The 21,216-nt window shown below is 34.3% G+C and overlaps 1 protein-coding gene across 10 annotated transcripts in view; it reads left to right on the top strand.

Annotated features, from left to right (window-relative positions):
• Window positions 1–21,216, top strand: part of LOC105348855 (Kv channel-interacting protein 4) — a 101,283-nt gene that overhangs the window by 53,512 nt on the left and 26,555 nt on the right. Inside the window, exon 1 of one of the 10 annotated variants that reach the window (XM_066067860.1) lies at window positions 13,648–14,245. The exons of 8 other annotated variants lie outside the window; for them this stretch is intronic. In XM_066067860.1, coding sequence (XP_065923932.1) covers window positions 14,140–14,245 — 106 coding nt within the window. In that variant the 5' untranslated portion in view covers window positions 13,648–14,139. Of the gene's footprint in view, window positions 1–13,647; window positions 14,246–21,216 lie in introns of those variants that run through there. One more of the 10 variants, XM_034473058.2, reaches the window with a different exon arrangement.

Below are 21,216 nucleotides of genomic sequence, written 5' to 3'. Positions count from 1 at the left end.
TATAATACATCGATATGCATGTGATTTGGTAGATAGAACAGACAGGTTTTATTGGTTGCTTGACTTCTTAAAGGTTTACTGCAGATAGGTCAGTTATAGGCAATAGCAGTGGTTAAATACAATGAGAAAGTTAAATATGTATTGTAACCTATGGCATGTCAACGTTGCAATATTCGATCTTTTCCATTTGTATTATATAAATATTCATTTGTATTGTATAATTTTCCATTTGTATTCTATAATTTTTCATTTGTATTGTATAAATTTCATTTGTATTCTATAATTTTCTATTTGTATTGTATAATTTTCCATTTGTATTGTATTAATTTCATTTGTATTCTATAATTTTTTATTTGTATTGTATAATTTTCCATTTGTATTGTATTAATTTCATTTGTATTCTATAATTTTTTATTTGTATTGTATAATTTCCATTTGTATTGTATAATTTTTCATTTGTATTGTACAATTTTCAATTTGTATTCTATAATTTTCAATTTGTATTCTATAATTTTCAATTTGTATTGTATCCGAGGGATTGTTTATTTGTTTTGTTACGAAGGTTATCATTGGTTAAAAGTTTTATACTGTATTGTGGGAAAACCAGCGAGATGTTCCGGATGCTGAACGCAAACTGGTCCCCTTAACATGACTTGTTTTAACACGTCATAGGCGTTGGAACCGGAGGGGGGCACTTTCATTGCAAAGTTAGACCTAACCATTAGGCACATAGCATCATAGAGGATTCAGCTCCCCCCCCCCCCCCCCACACTTTTTCTCGCAGCAAACATAATTGAACTGAAATTTACCTTGAAAAGATTGAAATATTGAGAAGTTGGAGTTATAGGTATACTAGCCCCCCCCCCCCCCCCTCCCTCCCCCACAGATTATGAATTTCATGATTTTGAGAATTAGGTTTTGTCAAGATTTCTGAGGATTAGTCTAGCCCCCCCCCCCACTTTCAATTTGCTTGCGACGCCACTGCTTGACGTGGTGGTCTATTTAGCGGCAGTGAAGCTAGTGTGAGGCTCGCCGTATTGGACAACTTGGGACTGTTCTGGTTTTTTTTTCCAGGTAAACAGGTCATTGTGATAAAAGATATACCAAGACATTATACACATGAAGCTGGTTAACCGAACCAGATTTTTCAAACCTGGTATAGACCAGTAGGGACGTACAATACATGTACGTCTCTCGATAGACTTACTGTTAATGAAGGGACACGGGCAGATCGAGACACCTTATACAGTCATTATATATGTATAATGCCTTGGTATATCTTTTATCACGATGGCCCTATCTGTTTACCTTAAAAACCCAGAAAAGTCCCAAGTTGTCCAACACGACAAGCCTCATACTGGCGTCACAGCCGCTAAATGAGATCACCACGTGTTTAAAACATGTTAAGGGGACCAGTTTGCGTTCAGCATCCGGAACATTTCGCTGGTTTCCCCAAAATACAGTATAAAACTTTTAACCAATGATAACCTTCGTAACAAAACAAATAAACCAATCCCTCGGATACAATACAAATTGAAAATTATAGAATACAAATCGAAAATTATAGAATACAAATTGAAAAATGTACAATACAAATGGAAATTATACAATACGAATGAAAAATTATAGAATAAAAATGAAACTTATACAATACAAATGGAAAATTATACAATACAAATTGAAAATTATACAATACAAATGGAAGATTATACAATATAAATAGAAAATTATACAATACAAATGTAATTTATACAATACAAATAGAAAATTATAGAATACAAATGGAAAATTATAGAATACAAATGGAAAATTATACAATACAATGAATATTTATATAATACAAATAGAAAAGATCGAATATTGCTACGTTTGACATGCCATAGTAACCTAAGACTAAGTATTTATTGTTAATTGTTCTGTGTCCTTGAATGACTGCAATGGTTTAGCCTTAGGTTAAGGTGGCATATTTCTGTCCTCTATTTTGCAATTTTAATTAGATTATGTCGACATTCAAGGTTAACGTTATTACGTTGTTATGCAACATCACATTTTGGAAGTAAATGCATTTGTATGGTGGTATACTACTGCCCCCTGTGTGCAAATTAATTTTTTCATCAAATGTGTAAACATGCAAGATAGTTATGTGTCAACATGCAACATCAGTATGTTGACAGATTAAAATTAGATAAGAATTATAAAAATCTAGAAAAATTCAAATATCGCCAACATGCTAGATGTTACTAATTCATGTTCACATACAACGCATTTATGTCGACATGCAACTTATTCATGTTGACATGCAAAATAGTTATGCTGACATGCAAGAAAAATATGTTGACATACAACTTATTTATGTCAACGTGCAACTTTATTATCTTAACATGAAAGATAAATGTGTTGACACTCAATTAATTATGCCAAAAAAATGCACTTGGACATACTAATCTCGCATGTTGACATAAGCAAGTTGTATGTCACGATAAATACGTTTGATGTCAATATATTTATGTAGCATGTCGACATATTTATCTCGCACGTCAACATAAATAAGTTACCATCTAGCATGTTGGAAATCATAAGTGGATGATTTGATTCTTCTTGTATGGTGGCATATTTCTGCCCCCTACGTACACGTTAAATGTCAACATGCAATAAACTTTTGTCAATATGCAATATTTTTATGTGTTTATGTGTAAGTCGCATGTCAACATAAATAAAACGCATGTCGACATGAATAAGTTGCATGTCTACATAAATAGAACCATTTTAACAAGAGCTTGGACTTTGGGTAGTTGTGTCAATCGGCGATGTGACGTAGGCATGTCTATTTCATTGCTGGCCACTCAGTCATGGCTCTTTGAAATCAACAAGATTTGGCTGGCTTTTGAGCGAAGACTACGCAATCGGTGTATATTTCGCTTGAAATCAGCGTCATTTTAACTTGTTTTGACGCAAAAATAGATAGTTACATCCTACTGAAAGTCCAAGGCCTTGTTAAAATGGTTCGAAGTCGCATGTTGACATACATAAGTCGCATGTCTACTATTTAACCTGCATTTTGAGATAAATAAGTTGCATGTAGACGTGTCTACTTAATTATCTCGTATGTCACGTAAATAAGTCGTAAGCTGTCATAATTATGTTGCATCTTGCATCTACTATGTCAGATACGTTAGAAAATGATTTTACCCATAATAAAATCAGATTCCCTTAAATATTTGTAACTTGTATGTCAACATAATTATCCTGTATGAATATGCCACTATATTTTGGAGATTTCAAATACATGTAATTTTGATTTGATTGCAATTCCTTGCATGTCAACATATTTATCTCACATGTCGAAGTATTTGATTTTAAAAAATGACTTTCACACAAGGAGCAGAAATATGCCACAATGCATTTGCGAAGGAATTAAGAAAGATTTTAAGCATATAATATATAATATCATCAAAATATGACTAACATCTAGCAACTTTGTTATATTGAGCATTAAAATTTTTGTTGACATGAAGTATACTTAAATAATACAACTTTATCAACATAAATGCTTACATGCAATATATTTATGTTGATATGCGAGGAAATTCAAGTTGCATGTCAGAATAAAAAAATATCTTTAACGTCATCATGAAAAAGTTGCATAACAAAATGAATAAGTTACATATTATAATAAAATCAGTGGCACATCAACAACATAAAATTATAGAATTATAAAAATGCATATCAACATTCAAAAGTTGCATGTCAACATAAGTTACATATGAAGAAAGATAATTTGTATACCAATATTATTAATTGCATGAAAACATGAAATAAATTGAATATCAACATTCAAAAGCTGCATGTCAACATAAGCTACATATTAAGAAAGATAATTTGTATATCAATATTTAGTAATTGCATACAACATGAATAAATTAAATATCAAGATAAATTAGTGGCATATCAACACTAAGAAATTGAATGCCAACATGAATAAGTCACATGTCAAGATAGATAAGTTTCATATCAACATTTAAAAGTTGCATTTTGAAATTTAAAAGTTGTGTTTCAATGTAAACATGATGCATATCAACATAAATATTCAAGAGAATTATTTGTTTTATTATGATAATGATCAGTGAGGTTGCATGTTGACATAATTACCATGCATATTGTCAAAGACAAAAACTTTAGAGAAATGATGAACACTTAGGGTTAGAACAATACCATAAAATATTACGTTAGATATATTTGAATTACTCTTCAATATTTGTAAGCCTTACTAAAACCGATTTGGTTTGACTTTACCGATCGCGTCGCGTTCAACTCTTTCAGCTACGTCATACATAAACAATACCCGCACCTTAACCACAATTTTTTTATTGGTGGATTCAGCTTACCGCTGATTGGCTGCTGGTTAACTAAGACTAAATTATGCACGGACAGAACAACAACATATCTGAGAATGAAAAATTCACATGGGTACTCGTGACTGTCGAAATTGGGCTATTTTTCGAAAGTGTACACTTGTGATAAAACAATACATACGGTACATAACATATATAGCTGTAGCTCTATGTATAAATTTTGGGTTAGAAAATATAAAGCTACAGTACATACAATGTACAAAAAAACTTTACGGCAATTTGCCGCATATAAAAATAACGCTATTTTTGAAAAAAATAATAATTCTTCATTTAGTTTACTACTGTTAATAATTGTATTTTACTTGCCCCAAACTTTCTCCTATTAAACAACCTTCTTCCGTACTCGGAAGGCGGATCAAGAACTGTATTATTTATGTATGTAAACAAACCATTGTTCATGTATGGAGCTGGTGATCGGCGGTTCAGAGACAGGTAAAATAAAGAAATCTGCAGTAAATGGTTTGTGGATATTTTAGTATATATATAATACACCGAAAGTGATAGGGCAACAGAAGAGAAACGAATCGGACACTTGTCTAATGAAGACGCACATGTACAAACCTCCTTGCACTCTCCACTTCCGTCTCGTTCTTTCACACCATCGTTCAATTCTTTTATTGACTGTCGATTGCCGATCGAAAGGTGTAGAAATCGAGGAATTCATATCTATCACTTCGACTGGCAAGTTAGTAGGTAATACATGTGCATATTACACATTTACGGTATTTACATGAATTGAACGCTTGGCACGTGCAACTCCTAAATGTTATATTTTTTATAACGCCGTACTCTGGACCGTAGCTTGAGTTGAGGCTATGGTTTAACGCCCGTTTACAGAGACAGAGAGAGAGAGTTTTTTAAACATAGGGGATAGTCGATTTTGAATGAATAATATTGGGGGGAAATGAACTGTTCTGAGAAATCCTTCAGCTCTGGCATTGCATAAGCATGTACTGATAACTCCGCCTAACTCAACCAATCATAAAGTTTTCACAACGGCGGCGTGTATAATTTATGCATGACGTAGCTGACAGAAATGATCGTGACGCTATAGGAAAAGTCAAACCAAATCGGTTTTGATAATAGTCTATTCATATATCTTGCAACAAAATTTGCAACGTACCTCACATGAATATTAACATGTGATTGGATGAAACAATTATATCATACTGTTAACCTTGATGATAAAAATCAATGCTTGTTTGTGGTAATCTTTGTCACAAAGCAGACATTTGGTCGTCGGGGTGAGCAGAATACTGCTATATATAAACAGTCCGGACAGAATTTTAATTTGTAACAATAAGTGCTTTTCGCTCCGGGGTAGTGTCGCATTGTGAGGGAAATGTCAATACTGCATCAGAATCATCAGCCGAAGCTGGCTGGTGGAATTCCTTATCTCTAATGATCGTGACAGGACTGCAGGGCTACTTATACTAATTGTCGTAAAGCGGAACCAGTTCTTCGACAGCTTCTTCAGAAAATTTCGGAGAACTTATATGTTTCTTCCATATAAAATCTCAATAGAATCCTCTGAATGCTATTCTGCGCTGAAAAGCATGTCTGAACATAAATGTTGTTAGTTTTTAACATCTTGCTGATTTGTACCCAGAAAAAGACTTGATTTGACTTATCCCTTACTCATACTCCTATGGAGCATAGGCCACGAACAATGATATTCCAATTCTGTCGTTAGTTAGTTGGTGAATACAGCCATGTCCCTCTCATTGAAAAAAATACCACTCAAATTAGTTTTGTGAATAACTTTGCAAGTATGTGTCGGCAAACATAAAAGATTGGATGCATAATTTGCCAATACCTCGGCAATCCCACTTAAACAAAACTCACAAAATAAAAATTGTAGTTTCAAACTGACGGTTTTCCTCCCTTGGCCTAGCCATTAGGAAAATAAGATTATATTATGTTGGGCATGATATTCTTCATAAAAGCACTAAAAATGTTAGGTTTTAAGATATTTTTAAACGGTATCAATTGTTAAGTGTAATTTCAAATTTTAAAATTTTCTCACTTCTAAAGTAATACAAACAACACATATGAGCTAATTTAAAGTTGTTACGAGGGTTGTTCGGAAATTATTGAGACATTTACTCTTACTCCCATGGAAAAAAGATAAATCATTGAAATTTCACCAGAAAATAAACCAGGATGTCTTTTATTAACGTAAAAATGTTGAAGTTAATGACATCATTTCTTTATTCCTGGTAAGCTAACAAGCCTACATCCAATGACCCGGCGCAATCACAAACTCATCGCAACGTCATTTTTTTCCTTAGTCCAAAGTTATAAACACCTTTCAAACAAACGGAAAACATGAACTATTCTTCATTTTTCATCTTTTCTTTTTATTTTAAAATGGCAACAGTTATATATACTTTCTATTCCTGATTTTTTGTTAAAAAAATCGAGTTATTCCTTCCCGAAAGTCAACTTACTGTGACACTTCTCTAACATTCATTCTGTACATATCTTAGAACTGTTAAAATCAGTTTGTGTTGTTAAAAAAGTACTTGGTATTTAGTCCCTTTGTTTAAATTCTAGTTAAACAATCGGTAAATAAACCCCAATTGACTGAAGCTTTTGACCCCTTTCCATCGTATAGTTTTTATGTACTCAATTTCTTGGGCAAAAAAGGTCTTTCGAGATTCACACCAATTTTATGTATATTCGCAGCGCCGCCTTGACGTCAAAATTCAATAAGCCGTCCCAGTCAGATTTCGATTGCTTGATAAATATTTTGGTACTCTTTTCGTATTTCAACTCGAACACTAGCAAAACATACACAAAAGTTAGTCACAATAAATAGCAAAATGAACATACATACTTTGATTTCTTTTATCAAGAATTGTAGTTCTAACAACACCTTAAAAGATGTTGAAGTTTTTTAAGCTCCGAGTTGTGCCTGCGCCGGATACCCCTACCACCGACTTGTTTATGTACTGTCATAAACTATTACATTGTAATTATTTTGTGATATTACTTTGCTTAATTATTTGTTTAGGATTTTTCAATGTTTATGCCAATTTTTATTAAAATTCGCCACTTAGAAAGAGAGATATTTGTGTTGTCTCAATAATTTCCGAACAACCCTCATATACAGCCTAAATGCAAAACCATGCAAGTCAAATATTTACCCGAAGTATTAATTTTTACAGAATGAAGATAGAAGTAAAACTTGTACAATTATTTTTTGAGAGACATTTTATGAAACATATTTTACCAAAAAAATACAAATTGTAAATCGCGTTATTTTGCGTTATTGGGTCAATCGCAACTTCTCGGGCCTTTCCTGCAGAGCTCGGAAGAACACTTTGAATGTATTGACATCATCTCATGTTTAATCTTGTACAAAAAGCAATTTTAAAACCGTTGTCTAGCCAGTCTTGAAAGCCTCTTCTCTTTTGTGGTGTATTTGAGGGTATATCTGAATTTAATAAAACTAAGCTGAAATTGCAACAGATATGCTGCCTTGTATGATAAAAAAAATTATAACAAAAAGTCTTTTTTACGCCTTCGTAATACATTCAAGTCCCCCCCCCCCCCCCCCCCCCACACACACACACACACACACACACACTTTTCAGAAAGATCCGAGAAGTTGCGATTGGTTTTTGGTTTGAATAAAAAGATTGAAAAAGTTGATAAGGACAAGCCCAAACAAAAGTAATCTGATAGAACCACTCAACCTGACCTTATTACAACCAACATTTTTCTCGTACAGTAAAGTATACATTTGCTGCTGAAAATAAATGCTTAAAAAAAGAAGGAATTTGCAATTTTGAAATTATGTTAGAATAGACTATCCTTTTTCAGTAAAAGTTTGTTTCTGATATAAAGGTAATTTTCAAAAAGTGAAGTAATATGAACTGGGTGCTAGCAATAAGAGATCTTTTAATTAAATCCTTTTTAAGTCAAATGCTTCGATATTGTGTATCGGGTGTCTTTTAATTTTCTAGTCCCAGTCTAATTTAAAGAAAATCAGTATGAAGACAGTCTGAAAATAGACTTTATATCAGACTGATACTAATATGATAATAAATATCGGCCTGTTGCTTACTAATAAAGGACTTCCAAAAAAGAAATAAAGAATTGACGTCATAGTATTTTTTTAAATTCATCAATTATATCACATTCGTGTCGTTCTCTGAAGGAAACGAATGATTTTTTAAATGCAATTAAAACGACTCTCCTGGGTTGGAGAATGTTTAATAATTCTCCAGTCATCATGATTACGAAATGAAAATCAAAGTTTCCTTTTCATTCGATTCTGAATAGATTTGAAAAGGTTTGTTTAAGCTCAAATAACTGCGGTGATAATCATTTTCCCAAAACAAATAAACTTTCAAGTTCTATTTTAAAATTCATTAACTCTATTGACAAAAAGTCAAACGTTTATTGAAATAATGAATTCAGGATTTAATTGGAATTCTATTGATGAGGGTTATTAAAGTGCAGTAAATTATCCATAAGAGATTACACAGCAATTTTACCATTAAGCTAAATTCTTATATTTTAAACAGTGAACTGCTGTATTCAGAAAGACACTCTAAACGACGGGTTTTTGTTCTTTGTTTTTTCTTTCAAGTGAAAAATATGACAGTTGTGGATGTTTGTGATAAACAGGTACACGATATTCCCGTGTATAGCCTTGTTTTACTGTGTTAGAAAGGACTTTGGTGACATTTCTGATTACGAGAGGGAATACACAATCTCCACATTGCGTTCTTTGAGTAGAGGAAACCCCAGGAGTAATGTCTGTAACGACATGCTTGAGTGTTTCGGAATACTCGATGTCGGCGTTGATTGTCTGTTGGAATCATACCTTATTGCCTTTATTAAATGTCAATACACAAATAACCTCCCTCCCCACTGATTGATTAAAAACCTCAATGGAAGTCCGATAACTCCGTGTGTTCCATCTATTGCTTTTCACAGCAGTGCGCGACTGAAGAGTTTTTTTTTGTGGAATATTGAAGGAGAAATGACTTTGTAAAGGCTTAATTATATTGCTGTTTAAAGATGATTTAGCATGTATAGAAATGCATGTTAGATCATGGCATTTTTTCATCTCTCTTTTTAGATCGATTTCTTTGTATGATGTTCGTTGGATTAAGAATGAAGTTTTTTTTTCTTCGATGGGAATTTATACGAGTAAACTCTTAAAGAAGCTTTTAGTGGTTAGATGAAATGAATATGTATAAAGTGCCTCTATTAACACATCAATTGTCAGACCTTAACGAGAATGCGTTATCTAATTATATACCCACCTTAATGTACCTATAGTATCATAAGATATCCGAGTACCCAAGGGAGCGGATGCAGCCAATACACTTAGCACCTACGTATACTTTCAGCTGATATTTCGTTTGTCTTTTCTTTGCAGTTCAAATTATCAATTGCCTATCATTCTTAAGATTGCGTTGGGGGGTAATTCTTAGAATTTGAATAACGCGGAGTTCAAAGCTGCCCTGCAGTTTCTACCAGTGGCTGCTTAATGCTTGATCTGTTTCGATCTGTTTCCCTGTACACCGTTTACCGGCGCAGTACCGCCCGAAATCCCGAGCTCGGCAGGTGCCCCAAAGTTTTTTAGTCATTAGATCGAAAATAATTTTGAAATTGTAAAACCTTACAAGCTCCTAATTAACACCGACTGCGTAGTCTGCATCTCGTTTGTTTCTCAGTCTGTGTGCATTTGAAAGAAGCATAATTATGATTAACGTAAGTCATGTCACGCACAACCTATTTAAAAATCTTTAATTACTACAACCAAAGTTGTTCCCGAAAATATAAATTGCTTTTTCACCCATTTGCTTCTAATTTCTCTCTTACCACTAACACACTTCGAAGATTTTGAGGATGTCGAGATCCAGCGGCAGATAGAAATCTGGTGCTGACGTTTTATTTTGGTTTAGCATTGCCAACGCTTAGTACCGTATTAACAGTGCACACACAAACAGCCAATAGGGATGTCTTTGGTGTTCTCAAATCACACAATCGCACGTTGTCAGCATGGATTGTCGTCAAAACGTCAGGGGTCCTAAGTCCACGGTTAACAATGCACTCAGAACCCCTAACGTTTTAGGATCTGCACAAATTTGTGATTTACTTGAATTCAAACAAAATTACTCTACAATTAAATACAAAGTTTGTTAAATTTAATTCCTTAACTAGTGAATTGTTAGTTTTTAATTTGAATGACAGTTTTCAGTGCACGTCAAATGTACATGAGCACAGTGTGTTTTGTGGAGTCGTGTTTCTTCACCCATATTTCATGTCAATTGCTTATAGATAATGTGACTGAGTCAAATTCTTCTTTTGTACATCAAATTTCACAAGTAGCACTTGTATGTTTGATGTAAGCCAGGGGCTGAATTTAAATAGCAGGTGGGAGGCTGTTTAAAAAGTCGACTGCCAAAAAGCCTCCAGCTCTGTTTGCCTCTTGTATACTTTGTTTGTACTGGCATAAGATAGGTGCCGACCTTTTCAAGCACTCGTCATTTCCCAAACGAATGTCGACGCAGATATGCTAAGTAATTGATGTCTTCTAAACTTATGCAACACTAATAAATTACGACAGCCCGCACATAACCAAAGCGATTTTTTCTTAGAGATGTCTTCTGCAATTAAAGAGAATATCGTTCTATTGGCGCAAAACTTGCTATTTTACAGTGCGCTTATCCTATAAAATTAACAACTTAAGTTGAATGTTTTAAAAAATAGAGCTTTTCTCCCGATTCTGGAGACCGAGCCCTGTGTTTTATCTCTTTGCAAAAAAGAGCATCAATTCGGCGGAAAATCGGCCACTTTGTACACGGTCTCGATGTTTTTTTTCCTGTAGCACATTGTTGCCAAAGCCCGTTGAAGGTAGTCCAGAGGGACCTCTCGAAATATTTTATGATCAGTTTACTCGAATCCTTCTAATGTCGATCGATTCGGTATAAAATTCGTCGCATCCAAAAAGTGGTCTGCGAGGGTTTTATGGTAAAGTGTGGCTTCAGCAATCGCAATCGAAAGCCTGATGTTATAAGTTGTGAATCTGTATTCAGATAGAAAGGACGTGAACTATTAATGTTTTCTAGCAAACTGAGCACTAGTACTCTCTGTTTAAGTTCATGTTTGCTCAAAGTGTTTCCTCGTGAGATTCACTGAATGCAGAAAGGCTAATTTGAAAATAGAGCCAGGAACTGAGTGAAGGTCCTTGAGCTACAAGTTTCAGTATTTCAGCTAGATTATCTTTAATTGTAGTGTTTGAATATTAATGGTATTTTTTGTCTCTGAACTAAGAGAAGGTATAAATGTATGACCAACACGTTATAATCATGAAAACTTTTGATATTTTCATGGACGCAAAAAACTATTTTCAAGGGGTACTTATGGAATAATTTTGTTTTTCTGTAGTATTGCATAAAATCATAAAAATCATTCGCAAAGATTTGCAGTTCCTTTAGGGTTGGTGTGCAGATGTACGTTTAGCTAACTCTAAAGAATAAACTTATACTAGCCTGTCTCAAATAGTTGGCTTTAATCACTGTTGATTTAATCACAACCACTGTTGAAGTATGTCTGCGTTGAAAACAATTTTCGAATTATCATTTAATGTTAATTTCATTCCGTGCTGTATCTTAACATGTTGTATTCTGGGGTTAATGCGGAAAAAAATCAAACGACCAGAGCCAGCATGTTTTCGGCAAAAAGTGACAACGTTTCCTGCAAGTTGCTTATAATACACGTTATTACGTAGAGAAATTACGGATCCTCGCCAGTATATGTACATGTAATCGGGCAACACGACAGAAAATTAAATCTGCGGACTAGAAATGACAAAATTATTGCTTGTTACGCAGAATCAAATCATGAACAAAAATTGTGTAATATATATACCAGGTTTTTCCTCTGAACATATGGTCTCCGACAACAGTTTATGAAACTCATTTTCTACAATACTGAAGGGTTGACCCACTGGGTATATGCACATCGATAGTTTCATGGTCAGTTAGACCCGCGCCTTCTTTGGTTAGTTACAAGGACTGGTGCATTGATCTCCTCCTGCCAACATTTATCCAGCTGAGAAGTGGCTCAATTTGTCATACATCAACAAGCTAAAGGCTAAATGCTCGTATTTATTTTGTGCTTTTATATTTCCTAATAAAGTTTCACCAATACAGCTTATGTGATGTGGAAATTTCGATAATTTCAAAGAACATTTGAGAATTTTTCTAGTTGCCAATCATTTAGCAGCAAGCCAACTTAATCTAGCGTATATGAAAAAAAAATAATACAAGCTGTAATTCATATGATAATGTTATTCTCTTCAATTTTTTCATATTAATTTAGCATTTTTTCTAAGCATCATTAATTGCTACCAGGAACTTGTATTTGATAGCGAGAAATTTCCCATATTTCACCAGAGCTAGACAATTTTGTTCGTGTGATTATCATAAGAAATCCGCTGATTTCATGACAGAACATAACAACGCTGTTAAACTCGGCCTTTGGTCCCGCCGTAGCCTGCTTCGGTGATGGGTTAGTTCATTGCAGCGATAGGGAATGATTGCATTCATTGATTATATGATCTATGGATATTGTACACGAATAAGTAGAATGCTGACGAAGGGTATGCCGACAGCGTACTGCCGGTATTTGGCCCTCTGATATTCCACTGAGCTTTCTGCCCTTCTAAAGTTACTCCGTCTTGGAATTCAACAAGTGCCCGTTTCAATAATTTTGCCAAGTTTGGTTTACGTGTCTAAGACAACTGCATCTTTTTGTTATAAATGATTTTCATTAATATGCAGGTTTTTTTTCTTTGATTCTTAGCAAGTTACAGATTACTGTCCTTCTTTTATAGTATGATAAGGTTCGCACATGTAATAGTAGGATAGGCTTGGGTATGTATACAAAATATTGAATGTGTATTGAGTGTGTACATATGGTACACCGGATAATTGCATAATAAAAGTAATAGTCAATGCTTATTAGATAATGCTCGCTTATTACGCACTTTTTAAATATACATCGATTAGAAAGGTATATATTCCAGAGAGGAAATGGATTCTTATTATATTCACAAGTTGTTGCAAAAACCGTGTCTAAATGTACGATTGATTAAATATTCATACTGATCCAGACCCCATACGAGCAAGCCCAGAAAACAATAAGCCTTAATTATGAGGGATGAACGTTTTGTAGCCCCTTCTGGACTTGTCTCTCTACCATTCTGCACGGTGGCATTAATGCTAAAGCGGACTGGGGGAAGATTTGGCAGAACTCGTACACAGTATATCTACACCACTGGCTCTTATGCCGCTCTCCCGCAAAACGTGTATTACAGTATGTCTTCGTGGCACACTGCATCAGTAGCTCCTTCGTAAGGCTCAGGCTCAAAGAACTAGAAAACGTCAATTGATTTCCCGCCTTTTTCGCCTTGGATTGTCTTCCGTGTGACGTGAACGTTTTTATAATTTGAAAGTCATTGGCTGGATTCCGTTTGCTACGAAAATGAAGAAGTCTGCAAACAGTGCGTCCCATTCTATTGATTAAGAAAAAAAGCATAAAAAAGAATTGTATCTAGTCATATTTTTGATTATCTGACTGTGTCGTGTGGGAAATTACTATTACTGCTGAGTGATCCTGCTGTGGTTAGAATTTTTTGGGGAAACTACCTGTTGCTGTTGTCACTCTAATGGAGACACTCTGATCTCGTCGCGCTCTTATGTGTGGAAGAACAGGTGACAGCAAAAGCGGACGAATGTTTCGAATGATCATATATCGTCTGTTCCCCCCACTCAGGAAACATCTACTGTTTAACAAAGAAAAAAGTAAGTTTATGGTTTATCATTCATGTTTTTCTCGTTTTTAACTTGAATTCTAATTGCCTCATGGTATCATTAATAGTATGAATCATCATAAAAAGTCTTTCGTTGAATCGTTCGATATTGCGCTGTGCTTTGATTGTTGAAGTAGGAGTAAGTCGGGACAGGTGCTTTCTTGGGATGGTCCTCTAACTCTGCTTATTTTACACCTGAGATGATTACCATGTCGTAATCCGCCCCCGGAGTTTTGTGTGGACGTCAAAATGCAAAACCAAAGTCAGCCGTTCAGACTAACAAGTTAAGCAGGTATCGATTGCAGAGAATCGAATCGCAATGTGCATCCCCAGATAACTCAGATAACAAAAATATATGCATGGTTTTTACGTTTTAAGATTTGTTTTGATCTTGAGTACATCTCCAGTCAGTTCTCATTTACGTAATGCAGCCATAAGATCAAAATAGCCAAGAGGGAAAATAATTTTTTTTTTCAGATTAATTAATCTGCCCAACCTGTGGATTCTTGACATGAAATAAAGTATTTATATGGTGAGATCAGACCATGTATCTGCATGGCTACTCTGGATCAAACCTACACATAGCATAAGAACACTGTCGTGTTTTGATATTGCAAGTAATTATAGAGTAAGATGATTGGAAGCAGACGGCAGTTATTAACACAATATCAGCCCCCTCGACCTTATTGCAAAAATGTGCATCGATGTACCCAGCGCAAAATGGTAACCACATTGTGTTTGTTCAGACGCGCGGACCTGTTCATATAACACAGCGCCATGCAGTGTCCATTTGTCCATTTCATTCATTCTGTTTTCTAGAGGAATGCTTTGGAGAGATAAACATATGTTTTGACAAGATTAGGGATCTATTTTCAAAGCGAGATATAATATGCTAGTATGTTGTTGCAAGAATTTTCAAGTTCATCTAATCGCAATAATTAAGTTAATGGGCAAATTGTTTTGAATATTCACATGCAGCTGCTCCCTTGCTGCAAATTCTGAACATACAAGATCTAGTTAGTGTTTGTATGAAACATTTATGAAAGAAAGCAGTCGAATCAATCATATTATCTTATTGCAGCAACAAATTAATAGGATTTTTTTTTTAAATCAAATTTATGCAGTCTATATATTATTCATAACATAAACGCCAATATCCTACTGCATAAAAGATATGAAGTACGCATTCGAGTAAGCTATTCTCATATATTTGCGGGTCAAACTCTTATCTGAGTGTTCGATAGGGGAATCTGCCTGATATCCGTTGCGTCAGTTTGTTTTTAAAAGTACAACAACCTCTTAAAGATGGAAGCACTTACGAAAACGTAGATTTTAAAGATGATTGTTTGATAACATTTATCTGTGGGCAATAGACAATGAGAGGGGCATGTGTAGCATCAGCATACCGAAGTCTGCAGAGGCCCGATATATACTTTACAATACAAAACACTCGGTTATCGGTCCAAACACTTTACTCCTGGGGCGAAGAAATTTGAATTGAATTTAATTCGTACTTGTCGACGGGGGAATGAAATCTTCTTTGTTAAGTAAATCAAGTGCATCCCGCCCAAATATTGGTCCTGTTGTGGTGCATTCTTTTAGAGTAAGCCGTCACCATTTGTTTTTTCTCACCCCTAAAAATGCCTTTTTATTATGGTTGTGACGTATTAATTTCCTATCCTACAACTTCACAAGAGCGATTCCTTTTTACAAATATTTCGGTTTTTTTTTTATCGGGATGGTGGAATTAGGGTCGGTTCTAAGGCATGAGAACCATCTGAAAGAGTTTCAAAACCTCTATTTTAATTTCTGTCACACTGCTGTATAAAGACCTTTTTCTTAATCCATTAATAGATCAGTGCTTTTTTCCTGTGGAAAACTGTGACCTGTATTTAGTAAATTATTGAAGACAAATTATCAAATTACTGGAAATGTTTTACTGTTTTAAACAATTTCGTTGGCATTTAAACTCTGTTAATTATTCTCCAATAAAATCGGCAAAGCCTTTATTTGTACTTGAATTTAACATGGGAATTATCTTTCATAATCTTGTTGTTCTGTCCAAATTATAAGATATATGCCTGCTTTATTGAAATTTAAATTATAATCATTTTTACTTTTGGCAAAAATCAATGCTTAAGCACCGAAGAAGCTTATGCATATATAATTGAAGTGATATATATTTAAATTCAAGTTAAAAAAGACACTGATTTACTATGATGATATAATGTAAGATTGAATAAGTTAATAGAATGTAAACTTGTTTTGTACACCAGATGTTATCTGTACCAGGGCGTTATAACATAGTTTGAATTCTAGCTAATAATCACGATTTGCAACTAAATGGTAACTATTAACACATGAAAAGGAAAGAGCTGATCCATTCTTTTGCTGAAAATCATAATCCAAGGGAAAAATTAATTCAAGTTTTGACATAGCTGGCAAACAGAAAAGAGCAAGTATCATTTAATTCTCTGCTTAAGCTTTATTTTGACAATAAAAAAGCTAACTGTGTTTTGTGTACATCATTGAGTGCAATTAGTGTCTGTCCTGGCGAGATCTAAACATAGCTTTATAGCAAAGATTAATAGAATGGAAGGGTTTATCACAGGGCTTCTGAAAGGCCTCGCATTATTTTATGAGACGCTTATGCAGTTAGATTAATTTTCAGACTTGATGGATATTTTTTCACGAGATATAATTATCAGCATTAAAGTACTTCTGTATTGATTTTGGCTTGAGAAATGCCATACCATGGTTTCGGGGGTTTTTCTTGAGTAACATTTTATAGACGCGTGACGTTTATAGCTCCTTTTTCGTGTAAACGTTTAAGATAAAACGGCCCGTGGACCTCTTAGCTAACTCTGAGACCACCTACGCTCAGCTGTGAAATCTTTAAATAGCTGGATGGTCTATGAACCACCCATCAGATTCATTTTCTATTTAAAATATGATTTTCTAGAAAATTAATAAATTATAACTCTGAAAAAAAAATTCCAAAAAAAAAAACAAGCATTGGAATTTAATTATAGTCTGATTATTTCCAATATTTCTGTATATATATACATTTATATCTTTTTCCCCAAGATGTATAAATAGTCTGAAATGATTAGGGCCACCTCTCAGACTCATTATCAATCATTGAATACGTAAAGGTCTTACAATTTATTTTGGTATTTTGGCTTTTTCTGAATGAGTATTTTTACTCATGATTATGGTGGTTTGTTTTGTTAAATTTACAACAGTAATGCCACTTTCGGGGTTTCTGCCCTTTTGACAAACATATATTTTTATATATCAGTAGAGGTATTGATTGCCTAATTGATTTACTCATACAGTTACCCTACTGTACAGATAGATTTAAATGGTTTTGACACAATCCCTTGTGACACAATCCCTTGTTACTTTCATACAGTGTTACACGAATTAAATGAGGGTTTTTTCTTTTAATACCTAAATTTGACTTTACCTTTTCTTAGACAGTCTTTTACGTTAAATAGCGCAAATATTATTATATCGAAACGCATTTGCTGATTAAAAAGGGAGATCACAAAAGCTTACCGACAAGAAACCTCGTTTCCTGACACTTTGGGCCCCGGTCAGTCCGTCTCACTTATAAACACCAGACCTTAAAGGAATACAAACGACTATTTTCATCTTTTTATAAAAAGAAAATTACTGAACTGTTTTAATAATTATATATTTGTATGCTTCTGTTAGTCATTTTTAATGAAAGAGAAAAACGAGGCCCTGATTGAAATAAAGTCTTACTGTACGAACATTGATATACTCCATAGTACACAAATCTTTCTTTGACGACATTTGCCGATTTGTTTCAGGTGGTATATGGTATGTTGAGATATCAAAAGTGTAATCAACGTTTGAAAATTTTCAAAAATATTAAATGTACTAGTATTTAACCAGAAAATGCGTTTGAAAAATTGTTACAACGTAAAACAAACCCGACAACAACAAAAACCAGCATATTGCGGGTCGATAGTTTGTGGTTTGACTTATTGTGCTTTACCCTGTTAGACATAACATTGTGAAGGAAAAAATATCAAATTAATTTATTGTTTATGTCAAAAGAATGTATGTCACAATATAAAGGTGTTCCATATCTTTTCATGTTTTTTTTATCACAACGTACACAGTTTCAAATTATCTTAATTACATTTTGTTGGCAACTAAAGTTTAAAAGAAAAATTAGATTCATATTGCTTAAATTTCGGTTTTTGTCAGTTGTAGAATAAGAAAAGGTTTCGAAAAGTAATCTGACATACTACAGACACCCAGACAGTCACTTATAAAATATCTTATTATGAGCATTTCATGTGAATTGTATTCAAAATGATAATATATATATAAGTTTTGTGTCTTGACTAAAATTCCTATCATCAAACGAGTGTGCTCTAGCGACTTTGGGCAAAACCTTTATAACCAAGAAAAGATAATACTGCTGTAACTGCCTGTATGGGCTGTTTGTCTGTTTCATCTTTAGAAATATCTATGTGGAATCCTGATACTGTAAGTTTTAAGCGCGTTTCCCCCCTTCATTCCAGCACACCTCTAACTTCTCATCTCTTAGAACGTAATTATTTGTCGGAGACCGTTCAGTTTGGAATTCTTGAAATCACGACAGTTTATCCGGTACAGCACCCCTTATCTCGGTTTTTTATCTGTCGCGCTAGTACAGCCAGTCACAGCCAAATTAATCGATCCGGGGCCATTTCTTTTATTGGAACACAACAATTGCATGAATTCCTCCATTTCATTCTCTGCTTTCATGAGGCCATCCACTTTTGGGAGACGATTAATTCTCGGTGTGCCAGTGTTTCGCTTGTATTTTTCACGTCTTCTAACGTTAGTAAGTCTATCTAATGAGGCTGATGGGTCGAAACATCCAATCAATACCAGATGCTGATCATACAATATCTACTATGATCTGCTGTTTCCACAGTCTGGCCAAAACTATTTTTTTGCGCCCATCAGCTCGAAATAACTGGTCGGCACGGAGTCCAATTTAAGTCATGCTAATGAATTTTAATAAAACGCAATGACGCTGAAATCGAAAAAAAAAACACCAAACTAACGACTGTCTGTCAAAGAACTTACAATGTCAACTGCAATGGAGTAGATTTGCATGATATATTAATTCTAACCAAAGAAATCAAACGTTAATCATGTCCCGGTAAGCGTTGGAGATACGTATGGAAGCTCTTCCTGCTCTGACAAACAATACTAAGCCACTAATGTTCATATGATATATACATGTATGATATTGAAAATATCTTTGACACTCAACTGTTAAAAACAATATTACAGCCAAAGTAAGTTGCGTTGACATGGTCAGAGTTTGACGTGATGCGTTAAGCAAAGCAGTGGTTCCATACATTTACTGTACACTATTTTAAGGTTTTTTAATTTGAAAAAATAACGCTGATATGATGTTATCTCTCGTATATCAGTAACTTAAATACATTTAGCTTATAATTGGTTCTCAAAATCAAGTTCGAATGTTTTTTCACTCAGAAACTTTATCATTATAATTATCTCAGATCAGAATTTGGTAGCAAGCGAACAAACCTTACCAACTTACATTATAATTTTTCTATAATGAATATTTTGATTTTGAAATCATTATTATTTGATTGGGATGCCGTTGGATTCACCATGCATAATATCAGTATTTGGTCGGAGTTCGCAGAGAAATGTTTATGATCATTGTTACTTGTGGTACAGAGTCGTAAATCATGAGACTCTGAATCGTATTTCTCATTTATCAAATAACACTTTGCAAGACAAGGTCTGCCATTTTTATTTGGAAGCGATGGAAATAGGACCGATTTCATCCTCGCATGAGAAAGTGGCAGATTTAGAGGGTACGAGGAATCGATTTTATAACACGAATTTGGCATATGGTAGACTTGATTAAATGACAAATCAAATTCTGTGATCTCCAGTACCGTCGCATTGATTGGAGTGTTTTGACGGGTCGTCAAGACGGCAAAACCGAGAAGAACGAGAGGAGAGCGAGAGGAAGGCGAGAAGATTATGGGCTATTGGCCATGAAAACAACGTAGTTACCGGAGCAACAACAACGCGGTTGCCCAAGCAACAGCAAGGGCCTGGCGGTGTATAGACAGACAAATGAGATTTTACGTGCTAGGCTGATGGTTTTTTTTACTCTCCTTCTCTCTAAAAAAAACCCAAGCGAACACTATTTACGGATAACGCTTTTCTAAAGCCTCTATAAGATAACTCGTTCAAGGGTGTAATATGATTTACTAGAATTCCGAAAGGAGCCATAATTTGTGTCACTCTACAGAGAGGCATTCTAAAAGGGCTTTAAGATTCGAATTAGTAGTAATATATTATGGTGTAAAAGTTTGACGGTCCATTAGGAGCTGTTACCCAAGTTAAGATTGGTGTCAAATATCAGTATATGGAATGCATATATATATATGCTACTCTTGCTGCCAAAGAGTTAAATAAAGTTCTAATTTTTGAAAAGACTGCAGGCATTATGTGCTGGTTTTTATTAACGTTTCAACATGAGATTTCGAAATCTTTAACATTTACTTGAGACCTTGACTTCTTTTGGAAAGAGGGCAAAAACTACTTTTCAATTGATTTATATATAAAACAAATAAACAGCTGTTCTTAGATATTTATTGTCAGCAGTAAAGAAATGTGCTTTTGAATTGGAACAAGTAGTTAGTGAACCTATATATATCAGCAAAAAACACTTTGGCTTAAGGATGTCTTGCAGAGCAACATTTCAATTAAATTAGTGTAGATAAAAAAAGGTCTACATTTTTATTGTTGACTTTTAAAGAAATCGATTAAATAAAAGCGTGTTGTAATTGCTGGATCGAGTCGAAAGGGCAGAGGAATCGTGTGTCATTGATTACCAGTAAGTTTCTCTGTCCCAGTTGTTATATTGCACAGAATAGCAACGAA

This window comes from Magallana gigas, chromosome 8 (assembly GCF_963853765.1).
Source record: "Magallana gigas chromosome 8, xbMagGiga1.1, whole genome shotgun sequence".
Taxonomy (NCBI): Eukaryota; Metazoa; Mollusca; class Bivalvia; order Ostreida; family Ostreidae; genus Magallana; species Magallana gigas.
This window is presented reverse-complemented; position numbering and strand designations above follow the sequence as displayed.